At 41.8% G+C, this 20,061-nt stretch overlaps 1 protein-coding gene across 1 annotated transcript in view; it reads right to left on the bottom strand.

Moving 5' to 3' along the window:
- The window catches only part of FCHSD2 (FCH and double SH3 domains 2), a 346,602-nt gene extending 328,096 nt beyond the window's left edge, over window positions 1-18,506 (bottom strand). The window contains exons 1-2 of the mRNA XM_072610940.1: window positions 17,935-18,506; window positions 15,591-15,688 (exon numbers count right to left, since the gene is read on the bottom strand). Coding sequence (XP_072467041.1) covers window positions 15,591-15,688; window positions 17,935-17,955 — 119 coding nt within the window. The 5' untranslated portion in view covers window positions 17,956-18,506. The remainder of the gene's footprint in view (window positions 1-15,590; window positions 15,689-17,934) is intronic.
- Between the last annotated feature and the right edge of the window lie 1,555 nt (window positions 18,507-20,061).

Here is a 20,061-nt window from a genome sequence, read left to right as displayed (position 1 = left end):
AGAAAGATTTTTCCTTTCACCCTAACAAGCCATTTCTCTCCCATCATTTAAAATCTCACTTTTTGGACAAAACCTTGAATTGCTTTCCTTTACCCTCTTCGGGCAGGAAATGGAACTGCCATGGCTCCTCTCCTCAATGAGCTGTTGTTGTCTGTCCTTTTTTCTTGAAGAGGAATGACATACAAGTGAATTAAATTAAGTGAGGGAGGGCTGTGCAAAGTCACCAGCCTCACTTTCTCCTCCGGAATCTCTGGGTCTGGTGGTCAGGTATAGATCAGGTCAACTGGAGGTGGCCCAGGATGCAGTGAGGGGACTCAAGCAAAGATCTTTGTAACAGGTCTCAGTTTGACTGAAGCAACGCCCATTCAGTGATTAAGACGTAATAAGCAATGAGGAAGAGAATGGCCTCCTTACTTAGTCAAAAAAAAAAATCTGGGAGAGTAAGACCCTCTGAATTTCTGGCCAAAACAGAAACAATTGTTATTTATATTCAATCTCAGTCTATCAGAGCCCAAACAATGAGAAAAGGGGCTTGGCCTGGGATCTACTGTTGGCCAATCAAGGAGAGTCAAAGTGATTTTTTTCTTCTTAAAGACCAGCCTTAACCCCAAATCACTCTAATTTGCAGTGATTTTTATAAGCAGAGTATGGCCGAAAGAACATGGACACAAGTCACAATATGGGTTTGAATCTCAGCTCCTATGTTAAATAACTGTGACCACCGGCAAGTCCACTCATCCTCTCTAAATCTCAGTGTCTTCATCAGTAAAATAAGGATAGTAATAGGGTTCTTTGGCATTTAGGGCATTTACCCCACAGAATCAATGTTACAAATGATCATAGACTAACTTAAGAATCTAACCACTATTTTTTATAACATAAACAAAGGTGGAACTAAAAATGACAGGGACCTCTCTGACTACGCTCTGATCTGAAGCCACAAGGCTACCCATTAAGAAGAAAACTGTAGAATCATCTACTCTCAGGTGCAGAAGGAAATTCCACAGAGCATTTCTAACATACAGACATCCAGTCTCTGCTTGAATGTCTCCACTAAAAAAGGCCTTCTAGTTTAACATTTGTCAGAATGATGTATTAGGAAGATTACTAGATAGCAATGCATAGAATGCTGAGCCTGGAGTCAAGGAAGATCTGAGTTCAAATTAAGCTAAATTAGTAGCTGTGTGACCCTGGACAAGTCACATAAACTGTCTACCTCAGTATGCCCAACTGTAAAATGAGGATAATAACAACGCTCACTTCATAGTGCTGATGTGAAAATCAAATGAGATATGTGTAAAGCATTTAGCCCAGTGCCTGGCAAAGAGCAGATGCTAGGTATTTATTCCTCTCCCTTCTCTTTCCACTTGAGAAACACTGAGAAAGACTGACTGTCATGGGGATAGACTAGAGGTGAAGAAACATACTAGGCACTATTAAGATAGTGCACCATACAGATGATGTGGTTCTAAACTATACACATTGTTGAAATGTTTACCATGACACTGCACGTGCACAACAGTTTTGGCAAATCTCAATTTCTGCACGTGGCAGGCAAGATAAATTCAGCCCATCTCATTCTTTCCTCAAACAGTTCTTAGCTCAAGTCCAAACATTACCAAAGATTTAATACCTTTAGGAGTAAGAATATCATATTAAAAGATAGTCTAATTATAGATGTGACTACATGGTGAATTTTGCAGCACCTCACAGACTTTAATTTAAAAGCATTAATATTTTCCATATATACATACACATATATATGTGTAAATATATATGTAAAAATACATATATGACATATATTCCACAATGGATATGACTTTTGATATATTATCTAGAATTTTTCAACTCAAAGGTAGTTTTCTACAAATTCATCCTTTATGATTTTTTAAGATGTTCTACATAGATAGGAACTGAAGAATTATCTTTTTTCCTGAAATCAAATTCTGCAATCTGCTAACTTCAGCTCACACCAGCTCAGGGGATGGCTAAATTTTCAGGGTAAGCATTCACACATAGGAAATTGGCAAATGCTACAATCAGAGCTTGATTTATTGTTTTATTGATTGTCTAGACTTAAGAAAATATATTTTTAAATGTTAATAATGCAAACTAAACTGAAAAGTGTGGCATGTGTATATTTTTTGCAAAATTAAACATTTACCAGCACACCCTTAGCAGATACATCAAAAAGGTTATATAAGTTGTGATTATGATATCAAATCATACATATTTTAAACATATACAAAATAGTAAGGTTCTTCCTTAGTTAAGATAGAGACCTGATTTAAAAAAAAAAACCTCATATAACTACTAAGTTTATAAGGCTGAAAAGTACAGAGCCTACGCAGGCTGACAGATCTATTGCTTATTCATTTGCCTGTTAAACAATTTAAGGAATACTCAAAACATCTCCCTATAAAAGTAGTTTTATAAATAGGAATTAGGTCTCAGGCCAGGCCAGAAAATCCTTAAGGTTTTGAAGGCCTGCCTATTTCCACATGGCCATGTTTCAGGTTTTTTGAAAGGGCAAGAAGGAAAGAAATAAAAATCTGAATCCCAGAGCTCCCACTTCCCCATGACCTCCTCCCCACTACAACCATGGTCACATTGAGAAGGCGAGGCAGTCAGATCACAGCCCAGTTCTTTTCCCTCATCTCAGAGAGCACAACCTGCTCTCTATGATACTAGTATTTGCGTGTGTGTTCATCCATCATTGCCGAAGACGACCGAGAAAAATGATACCAGTAGGGCTCATTTGTACCACCAGACCAGTACACACCAGCAGAAGTTGGGCTAAATCCTGCCTCAGGAACCTTGCACTCATTCTGGATCATACATGCAGAACACTCACAAATCTGGTCAGGTTAAGCGGGTGTCTGTAACAGGTTAGAGTAAGGCTTACCAATGGCATTTCATGATAACCCTGCTGTTCCAGTCAATAGGAACAGAGATTGTGCCAAACAATTTCAACAATATTGTCTCCTTAAAAAGTAAGCAACTGTAGGTACATCACATGAAACAATTTTTGAGCAAATGAGTTTAATTGCCTCTCTTTTGTTCTGAACGGTCCCTAGCTCCCTTTCATTCCACATCTAACTTCCCAAACCAGATTGTATAGGTTGTCAGAATATTTCCAACTCAGAGAGACTTCAAGGGTCAAATGAGCTTGGAAAGCAATAAACTAGAACATGATCTATACTCATGAGAAATGTGACTTTATTGAAAGTAAAAAATGTCATTTAATTAGCTACTAACATAAGCCTATTCTGTCTTCTGTGTTCTCAGGATTGTGAAGTGACAATATTATTGTGATGGCTAATGTCCTTGCCTCTACTGCACTGGGATACTGTTTCTGGCAAGGAGAGAGGTACAAGGCATAACCTGCAATTTCAAATTTTCTCTCTGCCTCGTATGATGGCAGAAGAAAAGAACTAGAGAAAAAAAAGCAGGAAAAATATTCTGTGCAGCAGTGGACATGGTAACATTTTTCATAATGCTAGAAATAACATTTTTCTTGTGAATTGAGCTTACTGCAGAGCTTACAAAACAGAAAACACGTGGAGGACAACTGTACACAGATGTGCCAAGGAGATCAGAAGGAAGGTTCAAATAAAGCACAGCTGAACAACTCTAAGGAGTGCTACACCCATATAAACTAAAAACAAGTATAAACCAAGATGCAGCAGGTTAGTCCTGACCTCAGTCTTGACAGGCAATGTCAAATTAAAGCACGTAGAAGTAGAACTAAAGAGAGAAGAATGAGCTATTCTGCTAAGTTCCCAAAATAAGAATGGATTGATGATGAATCCATTTTAATCATGCCCTAAAACATAAATGGCCAAAGGCTATGAAGCGGCAATCCTCAAAAGAAACACAAACTAAGCTATCAATGATGATGAGAAAAAAATGCTCCACATCACTTGTAGTAAGAGTAATGAAAATTAAAACTACTCTGGGGTTCCACTTCACACCCATCATACTGGCAGAGATGGCAAGAAAGGGAAAATGAAAATTGTTGGAGGGGGTGTGGGCACACCGGAACTGTGCTCAAGCCATTGAGGAAAGCAATGCAGAACTATACCCAAAAGTCCCTAAACTGCACATATATATAATCTTTGATCCAATGATACCACATTACTATGCATATACACCAAAGAGATCAAGAAAGTCCAAAAGGACTCATACATACAAAAATACTGATAGCAACACTTCTTATTATAGTAAAGCACTAGGAACAAAGTGGGTGTTTGTCAGCTAGGAAATGGCTAAACAAATTATCATATACAAATGCAACGAAATATCATGCTATAAGAAATGACAAAAGGGACAGATTCAGAGGAACCTGGGAAGACTTCTATGAACTGACATAGGGTGACCACAGCCAGAAGAAAAATGTATACGACTACAATGTTAGAGTCATAATGAGATACAAGACCTCAGATGCATGTCATGACCAGTAAGGACCCCAAAGACTGATGACGAGTCATGCTTTGCACCTCTTGGCATGATGGTAAGAGCCTAGAGGTATAGGCTTATACACCTTTCAGACAGTGTCAATCTGCTGATAACATCTACTTGTTACAATTACAAACAACTGTTTGGGAGGGAACAGTAAAAGGGTAATATGGAAAAGAATAATAGTGAGGCCAAAAAAAGCAACAATGAAATATTTTTTTAAATAAAAGAAAGCAGAAGGAAGTTCAGAAGGTGTCACAGATAAATGGGCAGTGTTAGAGCTATCATGTTAAATGCAATGTGTGTATTAAAAAATCACGCTATCCATGATAGAGATTCATGGTTTCAGACCAATTCTTTTTTCTGTTGTTTTTCACATTTTTCATGAAATATTCAAATTTACTGAGGTTTAACAAGTTCACAATAAAAAAAGAAATTTTTTTAAAAGTCCGTCTTAGAATGACAATATAACTCATGCTAAGTCAGGCCTCCTAAAAGATATTAACAAAATGACTGTCATTCTCCCATAATTCAAACTGAAGTCCTGAGAGCATCATGGGGAAAAGATCATATTATCCTAAATCTTCACACAGGCCTTCACAGGTTAAAGGCAATGAGGTAGGAGTTAGGGAATTTGAGTAGAATCTAACTCTGTTCCTCACTAGCAAAAAGCCTCTGGGGAAGTCATATTCTAAGATTTAAAAGCTGCAAAGAACTCTTAAAGGTCATTCAGTCCTGTTCACTTGACAAAGAAGGAAAAAGAGGCCAAGAGAAGTTAAATTGCTGGCTCCAGGTCAAAAATATAGGAGAGAGAGAAAAGTTCAGATTGAAACCCACGTCTGCTGAACTATCTTATTGGTCTATCTGGAGGGCCTTAGGATCAAACTCTAAAATGTGAGTAATCCCAGTCTTGCCTATATCACAGGGATGCTTTAAGGACCAAATGAGGTGATACTGGATAGGAAGAAGCCACACATATTGAAGTTATTGTCATCGATTCTCTCTTAAAGTATTCATTCATTCAACATTTGAGCAGCAATAGTACGTAAAATTCAATGCCTAACATTGAAGAGATAGAGTTTAGATGAGACACGGTCTCTCCCAGAGATTATAGTCTAGTAGCAGAATACAACAGAAACAAAACTATAAAATATCAATGTATTGGAGAGGTTCTCACAAAGTGAGGTTGTAGGAATGGAAAGAGGGTCATTACTAACTGCTAGAAGATCAAATAAAGGCTCCAGGGAGAAGGACATTTGAGTTGGTCTTTCAAGTAGGTATAAAAGGTCAAGAGGGGAGGGAGAGTAATCCAGGCATAAGGAGCAATAATGAACAAAGGCATGAAGGCAAGAGTGCACATGCTCAGTGAATCCAAAGGAGTTCAGTTCAGATGGGACACAGAGTGAATGGAAAGGAGTAACAGGAGACTAAATTTGGAAAAGCTGGGTAGCACCAGATTGTAGGAAGCCTTGAATACCAGGGAAAAAACTCTCAACTTGATTCAATAAGCACTCACTCTAGGGAGCCACTGAAGATTTTTCAGTAGACGAATCATATGACCAGTTCTATGTCTAAGATTATTCTAGCAGTGGTGTGAAGGACAGACTATCTCGGGGGCAAGCACAGGGATATCTGCATAATTAACTCTCAATTTATTCAGCAGTTGATGATTCAGCTAAAATGGCATGTTTGTCAAATTACAATTGACATGAAGTTGGGAAGACTAGTCAACACACGGGACAGCAGCATCAGGATCCGAAAAGGCCTTGACAGATTAAATTAATGGGCTACATTCAAAGCTTAAACTAGTGAAAAATGGAAAGTCCCACACGTGTGGGAAAACATACATTAAAAAGTATGAGATGGTGGAGACATGGAAGATAAAACTTTACATATAAAATATCTCGAAGTTTAGCAAACTATGAATTTGATGAGTATGATAAAGACATCAAAAAAGTTTATATTATCTAAGGCTATATTAATGGAAGAATAGTTCTCCTTTCCCCTGCTCCTCTTCCTCCTCCTCCTTTAACTGGCCACAATATTGAACTTCAGCACTTCAAAAAATACCTTGTATTTATTAAAAATTTCTAGTCATTAGGGGCCTTTCTTCAGTAGTCTTGACTTGCATGTTCCTTTGCAAAGGTCAGTCTGTACTACCTCTCCCTAAACCTGCTCAGCACCATGCAGAAATATCCAATGACAAAGAGAAGACTGTACATATATGTTTAAAATAAGGAGGCCTAGGATGCAGTTGACCTAGATTTCAATTCTGATTCTGCCATTTATTACTTATGTTACTTTGGGCAAGTCATTTAACATTTTTGAGCCTTTTTCCTTATCTATAAAATGAAGAGCCCGATTAAAGAGCCTTTCCTTCTTTACATGATGACCCAATAATAGATACTGTGTACATGAATTGGGATGGACTCAGTAGTCAATACACAGCCACTGACTGCAACATTTCTATAGCCTAGTGGAAAACTGGACTTTGTCATTAAAATGAGAGTACAGACTGTTTTACTTCTCCATCTGTATCCCCAGCACTTATCACAGTGTTTTGCACATATTAAGGGCTTAATAAATGCTGTATACATTCACTTCTTCTTAATACAGCAACCATAGAAAACAAAGAGCACATGAGGTCAAAAATCTGAAGGTCAAAAATGGACAGGAAACCCATCACTCAAAAGTTTCCTGCTAGATCCAGGAAGCAGCAGAGACAATTACAAAAAAGAAAAGAATTTTCATGACATGAAATTGAAAAGCTTTTGCAGTAATAAGATTAACACAAATAAGATTAACACAAATAGAAATCAGTGAGAAGCAGTTGACCAGAGGAAAAAAAAATCTTGGTATCAAATACATCTGATAAGGTTCAGATTTCCAAAATATATAAACAGAAACATAACCATAAGGCATTCCAAAACAGAAAGTGGTCACAGGATAAAAACAAACACTTCTCTAAAGAATTACAAATTAACAACCATGAGAAAGAATATTCCAAATCACTAATAATATGGGAAACCAATCAAAACATCTCTAAGTTTTCATTAAACACCTAGAGACTCAGAAAATGATAGAAGATAATAGTCAACGTGAGAGGGATGGTAGAAAGAGAGGCATGCTAAAGCTAGTAGGACTTGTGAACTGGTATTAACAATTCTGGAAAGCATTGCAAAATACTAAAATGTCCATAACCTTTGATCCAGAGATTCTATTGCTAGGCACATACCTCTAGAAGGCTAATGACAAAAGGAAAGGTCATTACACCAAAATATTTATAGGAGCACTTTTTGTAGTAGCAAAGAGCTAGAAACAAGGTACTGTAGATGCTCACTGATTGGTGAATAACTAAACAAACTGTGGTATCTGTAATGCACTATTACTGTGCTGTAAATAGCAATGAGTATGATGAACACATGGAAAGATTTATATGAACTGATACAAAGTAAAGTAACGGAAACCAGGAAAAAAATATACATGACTACAATAATTGAAATGGAAAAAATATCAACAAAACACTTGAAACTGAGGGGAGTGAAATTCTGATGTCTAAGCTTAGCCTCAAAGAATAAATATAAGCCCATTTTCCCCAGTTCTTTGTGGAGTTGAGGAGGAGACTATGGTTGTAAAAACAATGAACATGAACATCAAAAACATCTTCTACATGTTGGTTAGTTTTGCTGAACTTTTTTCTTCCTCTGACTTTCTTTTTTTATTATAAGGGATGATCCTGTGCAAAAGGGTGGGAGAAATTTACAGTGGTAAATGTAGGTGATATAAAAACAAAAGATATCAGTAAATTTATTTTTTAAAAGTTTCTTCTCTGCAAAATGATCATTCTTTTGTCCCTCTTATTCCACTCCCTAATCCTTGTCCTCAACTTCACCTCCAAATTACTGTGTTAGAGAGGGAAAGGTGAAGGGCAGTCAATCTCCTTGCTCAGAACTCCAGGACAAGAATATGAAAAAAAAAAAAGAGGAGGGTTCAAAAATGGGCTGATTCAATGCACAATTATCCCATTTCAAGTTCAGAAAGTTTGTGATCACCAGGTTTATCTCATATTTCAAAACAATGAGATCTTTACTGATGAGTTTCCTTATTAATGCGTTTGGTTGTCTTTTCCTCATGTGACTTTAAGCAAATCTTCAACTTCAACTTAAAACTGTGGGTAAGTGGGAAGCCCATTTTATAGAAAGGCAAATGATCTATGTGAAAATAATTTTAATATCTATTTTATTATTTTTTTCCTTTTTTGTATATATATTTTTAATTTATTTAACTTTTCAACATTCATTTCCACAAAATGTTGGGTTCCAAATTTTCTCCCCTCCCCCACCCCCAAAACGCCAAGCATTCTAATTGCCCCTATTACCAATCTGCCCTCTCTTCTAACATCCCTCCCTTCCCTTATCCCCATCTTCTCTTTTCTCCTGTAGGGCAAGATAACTTTCTATACCCCATTACCTGTATTTCTTATTTCCTAGTTGCAAGAACAATACCAACAGTTGTTCCTAAAACTTCTGAGTTCCAACTTCTCTTCATCCCTCCCTCCCCACCCATTCCCTTTGGGAAGGCAAGCAATACAATATAGGCCATATCTGTGTAGTTTTGCAAATGACTTCCATAATAGCTGTGTTGTGTAAGACTAACTATATTTCCCTCCATCCTCTCCTGCCCCCCATTGCTTCTATTCTCTCTTTGGATCCTGTCCCTCCCCAAGAGTGCTCCCTCCTCTCACTGTCCTCCCTTCCATCATCCCCCCTACCATGCTTATCGCCTTCTCCTCCACTTTCCTGTATTATAAGATAGGTTTTCATACCAAAATGAGTGTGCATTTTATTCCTTCCTTTAGTCGAATGTGATGAGAGTAAACTTCATGTTTTTTCTCTCACCTCCCCTCCACTGAAAAGTCTTTTACTTGCCTCTTTTATGAGAGATAATTTGTCCCATTCCATTTCTCCCTTTTTCCTCCCAATATATCTCTCTCACTGCTTAATTTCATTGTTTTAAGATATGATCCCATCCTATTCAATTCACCCTGTGCTCTATGTGTGTGTGTGTGTGTGTAATCCCACCAACTACCCAGATACTGAAAAAAGTTTCAAGAGTTACAACTATTGTCTTTCCATGTAGGAATGTAAACAGTTCAACTTTAGTAAGTCCCTTATGACTTCTCTTTGTTGTTTACCTTTTCATGCTTCTCTTCATTCTTGTGTTTGAAAGTCAAATTTTCTTTTCAGCTCTGGTCTTTTCATCAAGAATGCTTGAAAGTCCTCTATTTCATTGAAAGACCAATTTTTCCCCTGAAGTATTATACTCACTTTTGCTGGGTAGGTGATTCTTGGTTTTAGTCCTAGTTCCTTTGACTTCTAGAATATCATATTCCACACCCTTCGATCCCTTAACGTAGAAGCTGCTAGATCTTGTGTATGCTGATTGTATTTCCACAATACCTGAATTGTTTCTTTCTAGCTGCTTGCAATATTTTCTCCTTGACCAGGGAACTCTGGAATTTGGCCACAACGTTCCTAGGAATTTCTCTTTTTGGATCTCTTTCAGGAGGTAATTGGTAGATTCTTTCGATATTTATTGTGCCCCCTGGTTCTAGAATATCAGGGCAGTTTTCCTTCATAATTTCATGAAAGATGATGTCTAGGCTCTTTTTTTGATCAAGGTTTTCAGGTAGTCCCATAATTTTTAAATTGTCTCTCCTGGATCTATTTCAATGAGATATTTCACATTATGTTACATTTTTTCATTCTTTTGGTTTTGTTTTGTGATTTCTTGGTTTCTCATAGTCATCAGCCTCCATCTGTTCCATTCTAATTTTTAAAGAACTATTTTCTTCAGTGAGTTCTTGGACCTCCTTTTCCATTTGGCTAATTCTGCTTTTTACAGCATTCTTCTCTTCATTGGCTTTTTGGACCTCTTTTGCCAATTGAGTTAGCCTATTTTTAAAGGTGTTATTTTCTTCAGCATTTTTTTGGGTCTCCTTAGCAAGGTGTTGGCCTGCTTTTCATGCTTTTCTTGCATCTCTCTCATTTCTCCTACCAATTTTTCCTCCACCTCTCTTACTTGATCTTCAAAATCCTTTTTGAGCTCTTCAATGGCTTGAGCCCACTGAATATTTAGTTTGGATGTTTGGGATATAGATGCCTTGACTTTTATGTCTTTCCCTGATGGTAAGCATTGTTCTTTCTCATCCGAAAGGATAGGAGAAGATATCTGTTCACCAAGAAAGTAACTTTCTATAGTCTTATTTTTTTCCCCTTTTTTGGGCATTTTTCCCAACCAGTTACTTGACTTTTGGGTCCTTTGTCAAGAGTAGGATATACTCTGGGAATCTGTGAAATCTCAGTTCCTCCAAGGTGGCACGATCAAGTGTGTATTGGTCTGGACGTAGAGAGGGATTTTTGTGTCTATAACCTTAGCAGTTACCTCTCCACAGCCACCTGGCCTCCAGTTCTACCAAGTCAGCACTGGGGGCTGATTTTCAGATAAGCTGGATGGGCAGGGCCACCATTCAGTGTGAGACAATGACCAGCCTGCCCAGCCCCTCCACGAAGGGCTGAGGTAAGGCTCAGCTCTTCAGTGCCCCCAGGGGTTTTTACACTCCAACAATGGAGCAGTCCATCTCTGTGGCCACTGCCTGCTGCCAGAGGTATGGGAAGGCCCTTCTCCCTTCCTGGACAGCTGAAAAAACCTTGTCACTGACCTTTTACGCCTGTGGGTTGAGGGATCTGGGAACCGCTGCTACTGGAACTGGGGATTCTGCGACTGGAGATTCCGCCCCCCAAGGCTGGGTTGGGCTCCGCTCCACGGCCAGTGCAACCCAGGTTTTCTGTGGGCCCTTCAGGTCACCCTGGGCTGGAAATCTCCTCTACTCTGTTGTTCTCCACTTCTGCTGCTCCAAAATTTGTTGAGAGTCCCTCTCTACAGGTATTTTACGGGCTGTGCGGGAAGACCTTGCGTATGTGTGTCTTTCTACTCAGCCATCTTGGCTCTGTCCCATATTTTACTATTTTTTTCAAATGAAAGTTAGCATAGTACATAGAACACTGAACTTGGAGTTGGGTGATAATCCAGTACCCACTAGCCATGTGACTGTGATGAGCATATCACCAAATTTTGAGCCTCAGTTCCCTCAGCTCTAGGATACTAATATTTCTATTGCCACATGATACAATGAAGGCAATTGTGGCTATGGCAGGAAGACTAACAGATTTAGAGTCTAGAGGTTTATGTTCAAACCCCTAGCTCTCCTACTATTAAAATCTCTGACCCTGAAAAAGTCTCTATGCCTCAGTCTCACCATCTCTAAAGTGGAAATAATATGTCCACTGTCTAAAATGCTAAGACCAGAGGTTCCAGGCTTCCTCCTTTGGCAATTTCCACCTTCCTCATTTGTTGACTTAAGTCACAAAAAATGTCTGTGGTTAAAATTGGAATCCAAATTTTTATTGTACTTTCAGGTCTACACAGTGCTTTCCTTCTAAAAATGCTATGAAGTAGGCAATGCAAGTATCAGTATGCTCCTTTCAGAGATAAAAAAGTGAAGGCTCAAAAAGGGGAAATATCTTTCTCCTGGCTGTCAAACCCAAGTCAGATCTTTCCACCTCCACCACTGACTCTTCAAAAACCACATTAAATTTGCTCTTCTACAGCAACGGTGACAGAATAAGGAATCTTAACTCAGATCTCAGCAAGCAAGAAATACAGTTATACAGTTCACAACAACACAGTGACAGGGAGATAATTTTAATTACTTAAAAAGAATATATCAACCCATCTGAAGTCCAAATGAGTCCCTTAAAGCACCAATACAGTCTAAGCGTATTATGTATCAGTGATGAAAAAGTCTGTCATGCTTTTAAATGTACTTTTAAAGTCCACTGTACATTGGACTAGGACAAATAAGGTTCAATGCGGACTGAACAGATACCATCCACACTTTTGGAAGTTGAACTTTTAAAATGAGAACACTTCTAAATGTATTCACATACATTATACCATGAGTATTTAAATTCAGTTCAATAACATTTGTGAAATAACTCCAGATGAGGCATATTTATTCTTGGATGGGAAGAGACCACCATAGGTTAATAAAAGAGCAATGTAATGGGATATAAGGCAGCAGGGTGGTGGAGTGAAGAGACTTGGAATCAGCAAGAGCTGGGCTCAAATCCTGCCTGACACATCCTAGCTATGTGACCCAGGCAAGTCCCTTCATATCTGTGAGCCCCAGGCCACTCACTAAGATTTTAAATTACATTAGGAAGAGTAGAGACTCATAGTGAGTTTTGTACCCCTATGAAATCACAGATACAAACCAAAGCAGGAAACACTCTATTGGCGTGCTAGGAAGGTAAAGATGAAAATTATATCCTCTGCGTTCAAGAAGCTTGCATTGTAGAGGGAGAACTGAAAGGTATACACAGATAACAATCAACGGTAGAATGAGATTAAATGATTAAGTGACAAGTATGAGAGATTCAAGAAAAGACATCTAAATTCACTGAGAGGTCAGAGGGCATGGGAGGAAGTAGTACCAAGCTAAGCCTTGAAAAAATACAAGGATTTCACTAAGATATCAAAAAAGTTCATTCAAGGCAAGAGGGATGGCATCTACAAATGCTACAGAAGCAGGAGACAGCAAAATAAGATTGAGGAACTGTTCATGCATGGAGTGTACATAAAATCGAATAGCGTGAAATATGACTAGAAAGGTAGGCTGGAGTTAAGAAGGGAAGGTCCTTGAATGCCAGGCTAATATCTCTACAATTTATCCCACAGGTAATAGGGAGTCACTGAAGGTCTTTGAGGAAAGAAATGAGGCAATCGGGGTCATTACTTTGACAAATGTGTAGAGGGCAAAAAAATAGCAAAAGGAAGAAACACGAGGCAGGGAAACGAATTAGGGTGCAACCTAACATTGGCTCTCACGTTTATTTAGTGCTTTAACATTCATTACCTTATCCGAGAGAAACACTTTATCCCGGAGACCTTCACATTCAGATTTAATTATGTATTCCTGTACTCCTTCTAGATACTTGAATTTACTTTCTCTACCTATTTTGCTAAATTATCTACTCTCTGACCAGACAAATTCAAAACCACAAAAGTCAGTTCAAATTAATGAACAAGAATTGCAATATGAAAGCATATTAAGCTGCCCAATGAGAATGGAGAGAAAACTGTATAAATAAAAAATACTTTACTTTGTAGGGTGAAGCTAACCATTTTGTTATGCTAAGTTTTAGGGAAGACATTTAAATGATACAGTTTTAATTTCTGACAATCAAGACATACATCAGAAATCTCAAAAAATCTGCACAGTCTTACCGAGGCTATGTAAAAAAAAATGCAATCTTTTTAAAGAAAATGTCTACAGACTACAAGATTATTCAATTAGTGAAAATAATTCAGTAGTCACCTGTCAATCATTTTTTGAATGCAGACACTGGTTTACATTAAACTAATACATGGGAAATGTTCTCCTTACAAGAAAAATTATTCTGATAAGATACAAGCATATTCTTAATTATGGTTTAAGCAATTATTGAAGGAAGCAAATAGTATGTTAGACTAGAAAGATTGGTAGGGGGGAAAGTAATGGATTTGAAGTCAGAAAAGATGCTAACTCTAAAACTTACTACCCTGTTACAACAAGCAAGTCATTGCATCATAGGAACAAAGAGTTAGAGGTAAAAGGGAACTTACAAACAATTTGAGTCCAATCCCCTAGGAGTAGGAAGAGGAGAATCCTAAGAATGATAGTAAGAGTAATAATAGCTAGCATTTATATAGCTTTAAAGTTTGCAAAATGGTTTACAAATATTATTTCATTTGATAATAGCAAACATTTACATTGTGTGCCAGGCACTGTTCTAAGCACTATCTCATTTCATGCTCACAACAGCCCTGAAAGGTAGATGCTATTATTATCCCCATTTTATAGATGAGGAAACTGAGGCAAATGGGCTAAGTTAACTTGGCCAGGGTCCCAGAGCTAGCAAGCGTCTCAAGTCAGATCTGAATTCAGCTACTTAGAAGAGGAAACTGAAGCTGAGAGGTTAAATGATTTAGGCCCAGGGTCATCCAGCCAATAACTACCTGCCCAGTAAGTATATGAAACCAGAATGAACTCAAGTCTTCCTGATTTCAATTTTACTGTACCACCTAGCTCCCTCTTTTTATAGCCTTAACACCACCACCAAGGCTCTATCTCTTCATCTATAAAGTGGTGATAGTACTACTTAGAGAATCTACATCACAGGATTGCTGTATGGATCAAATAAGATAAGGTATTTTGTACATTTTAAGGAGCTACATAAATGTCAGCTATTTTCATGTAACCCCTTAATATAAATATTTTTCATTTTTTATACTAATACACAACCTTCATCTATTCTACTGTCAGTTGAGACTTCTAATAAAGTTTCTAAAATATTAATACAAAAAATACTCTCTCTTTTGGTACAGTCACCACTCCCTCTAAAGTTATCTAATTCCACAATGTTGCAAGGCATCCATCCCATTAACTGCAATGTTACCTTGACCATGAACATAGGGAATCTTCAACGATAAAATTCATCTAACACTTTCAATTTCCCTCTTGGATTAAGCATTCCAGGATCTGAAGCCAGATAGGTCTGGGTTTTTTTGATCAAGTTCCAGTGAATAATTTTTAACAACATTTACTTTCTGTTGATTCCAAAGACAGTTATCAGCAATCCCTGAAAGTGCCCACTTTGGTGTACAATGATTTTTGAGAATTCAACAGTTTAATAGGATTAAAGACAACAGAGTAGCTGTCTTTAAACATATATCTCAGGCATTCAGCTGAGAGACCATTTAAAATTAGAATCACTGTTATGATGCTTGACTTTCGTTTGATTTCTTCACAACTGCATTTATACACTGTAGCCTTCCCCCACTGGAGAGAAGAAAAGGGTTGTATTGTGCTTGCTTCAGTTATAATTTCCAGCTGTGTCAAAGCTCCAGCAGCCGAAAAGCAGGAAATCCAAGAGGAAATTCCATCATCAGTTCCTGGGGTTTTGTAACTCAAATGTTCTTCTAAAAGGGAGATATTACAGGATTTTTAAAGGTGTTTGCTGTGACCTTACCTCATATCTTCAAGTAAATCACATTCTGCCTGATGTTTGGCCTGAAGTTTTGTCATCTGTTCAACCTGAATATTTTTCAGTTCCTGTGTAACTTTCACCTAAAATATACCAGAAAATGATGAAGATAAGACCGACTGTAATGTGAACAAAACAAAAAATACTAAATTTTAAAATTATATGCCCATCTACCAGTTCACTAATTGTCTATCTTAGCATCTCCATAAAATAAAATGTTTTATGAACAAACTAGCCAAACAGGCGAAAATACTGGTTTAACTAAAGGGTAAATGACCAATCTCATTTAAAAGATATCAAGCTGGGCAAGTTGGATCATCATTTGAGCAACCAGGCACCCATGTTCTCTTATTGTTATCTAAAAGAATTTATCTTCTTTTTCTCCAAACATAAGCAAATATGCCCATCCATGCTGTGGGGGAGGGGGGAAGGAGGGGAAATGAAGCGAAGCTGTCCTCCCTCACATATATAACCTCTAATAAACTCTAGTTACACAATCACGAAATGGGCATCGATTAAATAAATTATTCCATAATGGCTGCATGGAACAAAATCCTGAGAATGATACACTCATCTCATTGACAGCCCACACAATCACAATCACTCACTCATAAAAGAGAATACACACTAACTCACAGAGGGAAGGGTAACCATTTAGCAAGGAGAGTGAACTAGTATCCTGATAACTTTAGCAGTTTACTTCAAACGGTGTGTTGTTTTTTTTCTGGTGAGCTGGGGCTTGTTTGTTTGTTTTTAGTTGGAGGAGGGTGTCAGAATATTTCAGTGACTTGAAGCCTATGCTGTTGGGATAAAAATCTGTCTAGCACTATGAGAGCTATTACCCAGCTACATTGGAGTGTGTGTGTGTGTGTGTGTGTGTGTGTGTGTGTGTGTGTGTGTGTGTGTGTGTGTGTGTGTGTGTGTGTGTGTGTGTGTCTCTGTGTGTGTGTCAGACATTCCCAGAAAACAAGGGCCGAATCTGTTAAACAAACCCGGATTTAAATAAAAATGAAATAAAACAGGAAGAACACACTAGTGGAATTTGACATTAAGCAAATGTTTAGCTTCAGAAAATAAACAGTCCCACTCTAAAAGGCTAAAGGTGGCCTGGGGTTACTTAGAGTGAAAGGATGGTTGTTTGTGATGGGAGAAAAGGTGGTGTACACAAACCTGACACAACTCCTTCCCTCTTCCTATACTGGGCACTCAGTCCTATTGCTTCACTCATCCGGCCCTACACTAGAAACATAACCTCAGCTGAATACACAACTTCCCCACCCCACCCCCATCTTAGCGATAGCGGGGGACTCAGACTGAAGCACCTTGCCCAAACGGCAGGTAGGGCTATTTAGAAACATGGAGCTTTATGGAATACGGAAAGGTGGCACCTCATTTTCCTAGCAGGGAACTAGAGGTCACCTAGTACAACTCCCTCATTTTACAGACGAAGGAAACTGAGGGCCAGAAAAGGGAAGGGACTTTTCCAAGACAACGTTACTAGTGAGTTAGTGTCAAGGGCGAGATTGAGACCCAGCTCTTTGCACTCCACCACGACTGCTCACTTGGGAAAGCTCGATAAACCTTCCTGGGGAGGGGGCGGGGGGGGGGGGAGAAGGTGAGGAGAAAAGGGGTGTGCCCATTTCAACTTCTCCCCTCTGGCTCCCAGAGGAAAACCAGGCCCAGGCGAGGAGCGGAGAACACAACCAAATCCTGCAAAATGGGGGGCGGCGGGAGCGGAGGGCGAAGCCTTGGTGCAGACTAAACAATAATACACACACTGAGTCGCACAGGCTCTGCAGAACTGCAGGGGCTTGCTCGGTTCCCAAGCTCGCTGTGCCTCTGTGCAAGCCCGAGAATGCACTTTGCAACCGGAATCCACTCTCCCGGCGCGCACCGCACACACACACACACACACACACACACACACACACACACACACACACACACACATATACATACATACACACACACACCACACACTCACACATCCATACAACTCCTTCTGCAAACCGCGCAGGCTTCCACCTCATTCCCAAAGAGAGGGAGCGGGTGAGGGCGGAGGGAAGGTGGGCCTCGGGGGGCCTGGGGTGGCAGCTGGGCGAGGAGAGAGACCCACAAGCGTCCCCTCACCCCCCAGCACCCCGGCTCCGCATCCCGGGCTGCGGCGCCCAGAGAAGCCGCGAGTGCCTGGGCTGCTGCGGGAGGAGCAGATCCCGCCCGGGGCGGGGAGAAGCAGTCTTTCTCCTTGGCAGCTCGCAGCAGCTGCGGAGCCCCCCGCGTGCTCCCGCCCCCCGCCCGGCCTCAGCCGCAGCCCCGCCGGCTCGCTCACCTTCCTCGGCGGCGGCTGCATGATGCTGGAGGGACATGAATCCTCTCCCGGCGGCGGCGGCGACGGCAGTAGCAGCAGCAGCAGGAGAGCGGGGACGGAAAGGGGGAGAAGAGGAGGGGGTCGGGCCGGACCCTGCCCGGGAGTGTGCGGGTATGCAGCTTTCCCGGGCAGCCCCAGGAGAAGGAGACCCAGGGGAGGGCTGGCTGGGCCCGGTGCGTGTGTGTCTCCCAGTGTGTCTGTCTCTGTGTGCAAGGTTTCCCTGGCGGCCGCAGGAGGAGGAGACCTGGGGAGGGCTGGGCTGGACCCCGGGCTGTGCGTGTGTGCGCGCGTGTGTGTGCCAGAGAGCGAGCTCCCGAGGAGGCGGGGACCCCGCGCGGGGCGGGGGGCTGGACTCTGTGAGCGACTGGGAGGGGCGGGGGGCTGGCTCTCCCCAGGAGCAGGGGAAGGAGGAACCCCGGGAGAGGGCAAAGAGGGACCAGGGATCTCTGTGGCCGAAAAGAGGCGAGAATTACGCGTGGGGTGGGGATGGGGGGCAGACTCCAGGAGTAGGGAGGAAGGCAGGGGCTCAGGCCCTGCCCGAGGGAGTGTCTACTACTGGGGATACGAGTGGGCTTTGAGAAGGGGAGGAGGACTCTGGGGAAAGTGGGTCAGGGGAAAAGTCTGCAGTTTCCCCCTTCTTCCGGGAAAGAACAGGAAAGGGTTAGTGCTCTCAGGCCTGAGGAAGAGCGGGTCCGGTTCCCTCCATCAGGAGAAGAGAGGAATTTCTAGTCCCTCGAATCCGGTGGAGCGAGAGAAAAGATCTAGTACTATGAGAACACTTGATTTGGGATCAGGTGGACCCGAATTCAAATTCTGTTTCCTCCTACGTTATCTTGTCCAATGACTTATCTCTCTTGGGCCTTCCTTATCTTCCAAATAAGGGGCGCAACCTCCCAGGTCCCTTCTGGCCCTAAACCTTATGAGCCTGTGAACTCATTAGGATACTTTGTAATCTCTTCAGGTCTAATACTCTCTGGTCAGAGGAAGAAAAGAGGGAGGGAGCAGAGCCGAGGGAGAGAAAGGAGTGGTCCCGTTGTCTTAGGTCAGAAGAGAAGGGGTCGAGTCAGAGAAGAGGGCCAGGTTTGGTCTGTCTAGATCTAGGAAGGGGAAGAGAAGACTTGGTCCCCTCAGAAGGGGCAGGACCGGCCCTCTCAAGTCAGAGGAGAGTAGAAGGGCTGAGGTGGGTCCCCCACCCCAGTTAGACAAGACCAAGACCGAGTCCCCTGGCCCAGAGGAGGGAAGGGGGCTGGTTTGGTCCCCTGGGCCAGAGAAGGGGGCTAGTCTGATCCCCAGGGGTGGTTAAAGGATAGATCTGGTCCTCTCGAGTCAGAGGAAGTGGGCAGGTCCAATTCCCTTCGGTCAGGGGGGTTCCCTAGGGCCAGAGGAGGGGGCAGGTCCGATCCTCTCCAATCAGAGGAGGAGGGGACAGTTAAGAGCCATAGATCAGAGGTGGGGGGCAGTTCTGGTCCCCTCAGGTCAGAGGTGCGGGGCAGGTCCGAGCTTCTCCAGTCAGAGAAGGGGCAGGTCCCAAGGGGCCGGGTCTAGGGCGGGGCCTCCGGGAGGGTGGTGGCTTAGCCTGGCGCTCTAGGCGAAAGGGGTGGCCTTCTCGCCCCTACTCGGGGCCCGAGGCAGGGGCGGAGCCCGCAGGCCCGCTGCCTGGGCCGGCGCCGACGCTCCTCCTCTTCCCGCCGCCCCTCCGCCCCGCCGGGCCGCCGGGCAGAGGCGGTGCCCCCGAGCTGGCCTGGCCCCTCCCTCCGTAGTGAAGGCCTCGCGACGCCCCTTCGCTCCTTTCAGGGGCGGGGCCTCCGCCGCCATAGAGCAGGCGCCTAGACTTCCCCTTGGAACAGCCGGACTTGAGGAACAAGTGGCGGGGGGGTGATGCCAACAGGACTAAAGTGGAAACGGATGGAGCCGCGGACAGAAGGAGAGGACCCCCCCCCACCATAAATTGGAGTGTGGAACGTTCCAAACACTCCCCTCAGCCTCCCTCTTATGCACAAGGGACGCTTTACATGCGCCTTCCCGCCAGTTCGAGGCGCGCGCAGGCTCCAGGAGGCTTTCCACTTCCAGATCTCCACCCCCACCCCT

This window comes from Notamacropus eugenii, chromosome 5, assembly GCF_028372415.1.
Source record: "Notamacropus eugenii isolate mMacEug1 chromosome 5, mMacEug1.pri_v2, whole genome shotgun sequence".
Taxonomy (NCBI): domain Eukaryota; kingdom Metazoa; phylum Chordata; class Mammalia; order Diprotodontia; family Macropodidae; genus Notamacropus; species Notamacropus eugenii.
The sequence above is the reverse complement of the archived record's forward strand: the minus strand, read 5'-3'. Positions and strand labels throughout refer to the sequence as shown.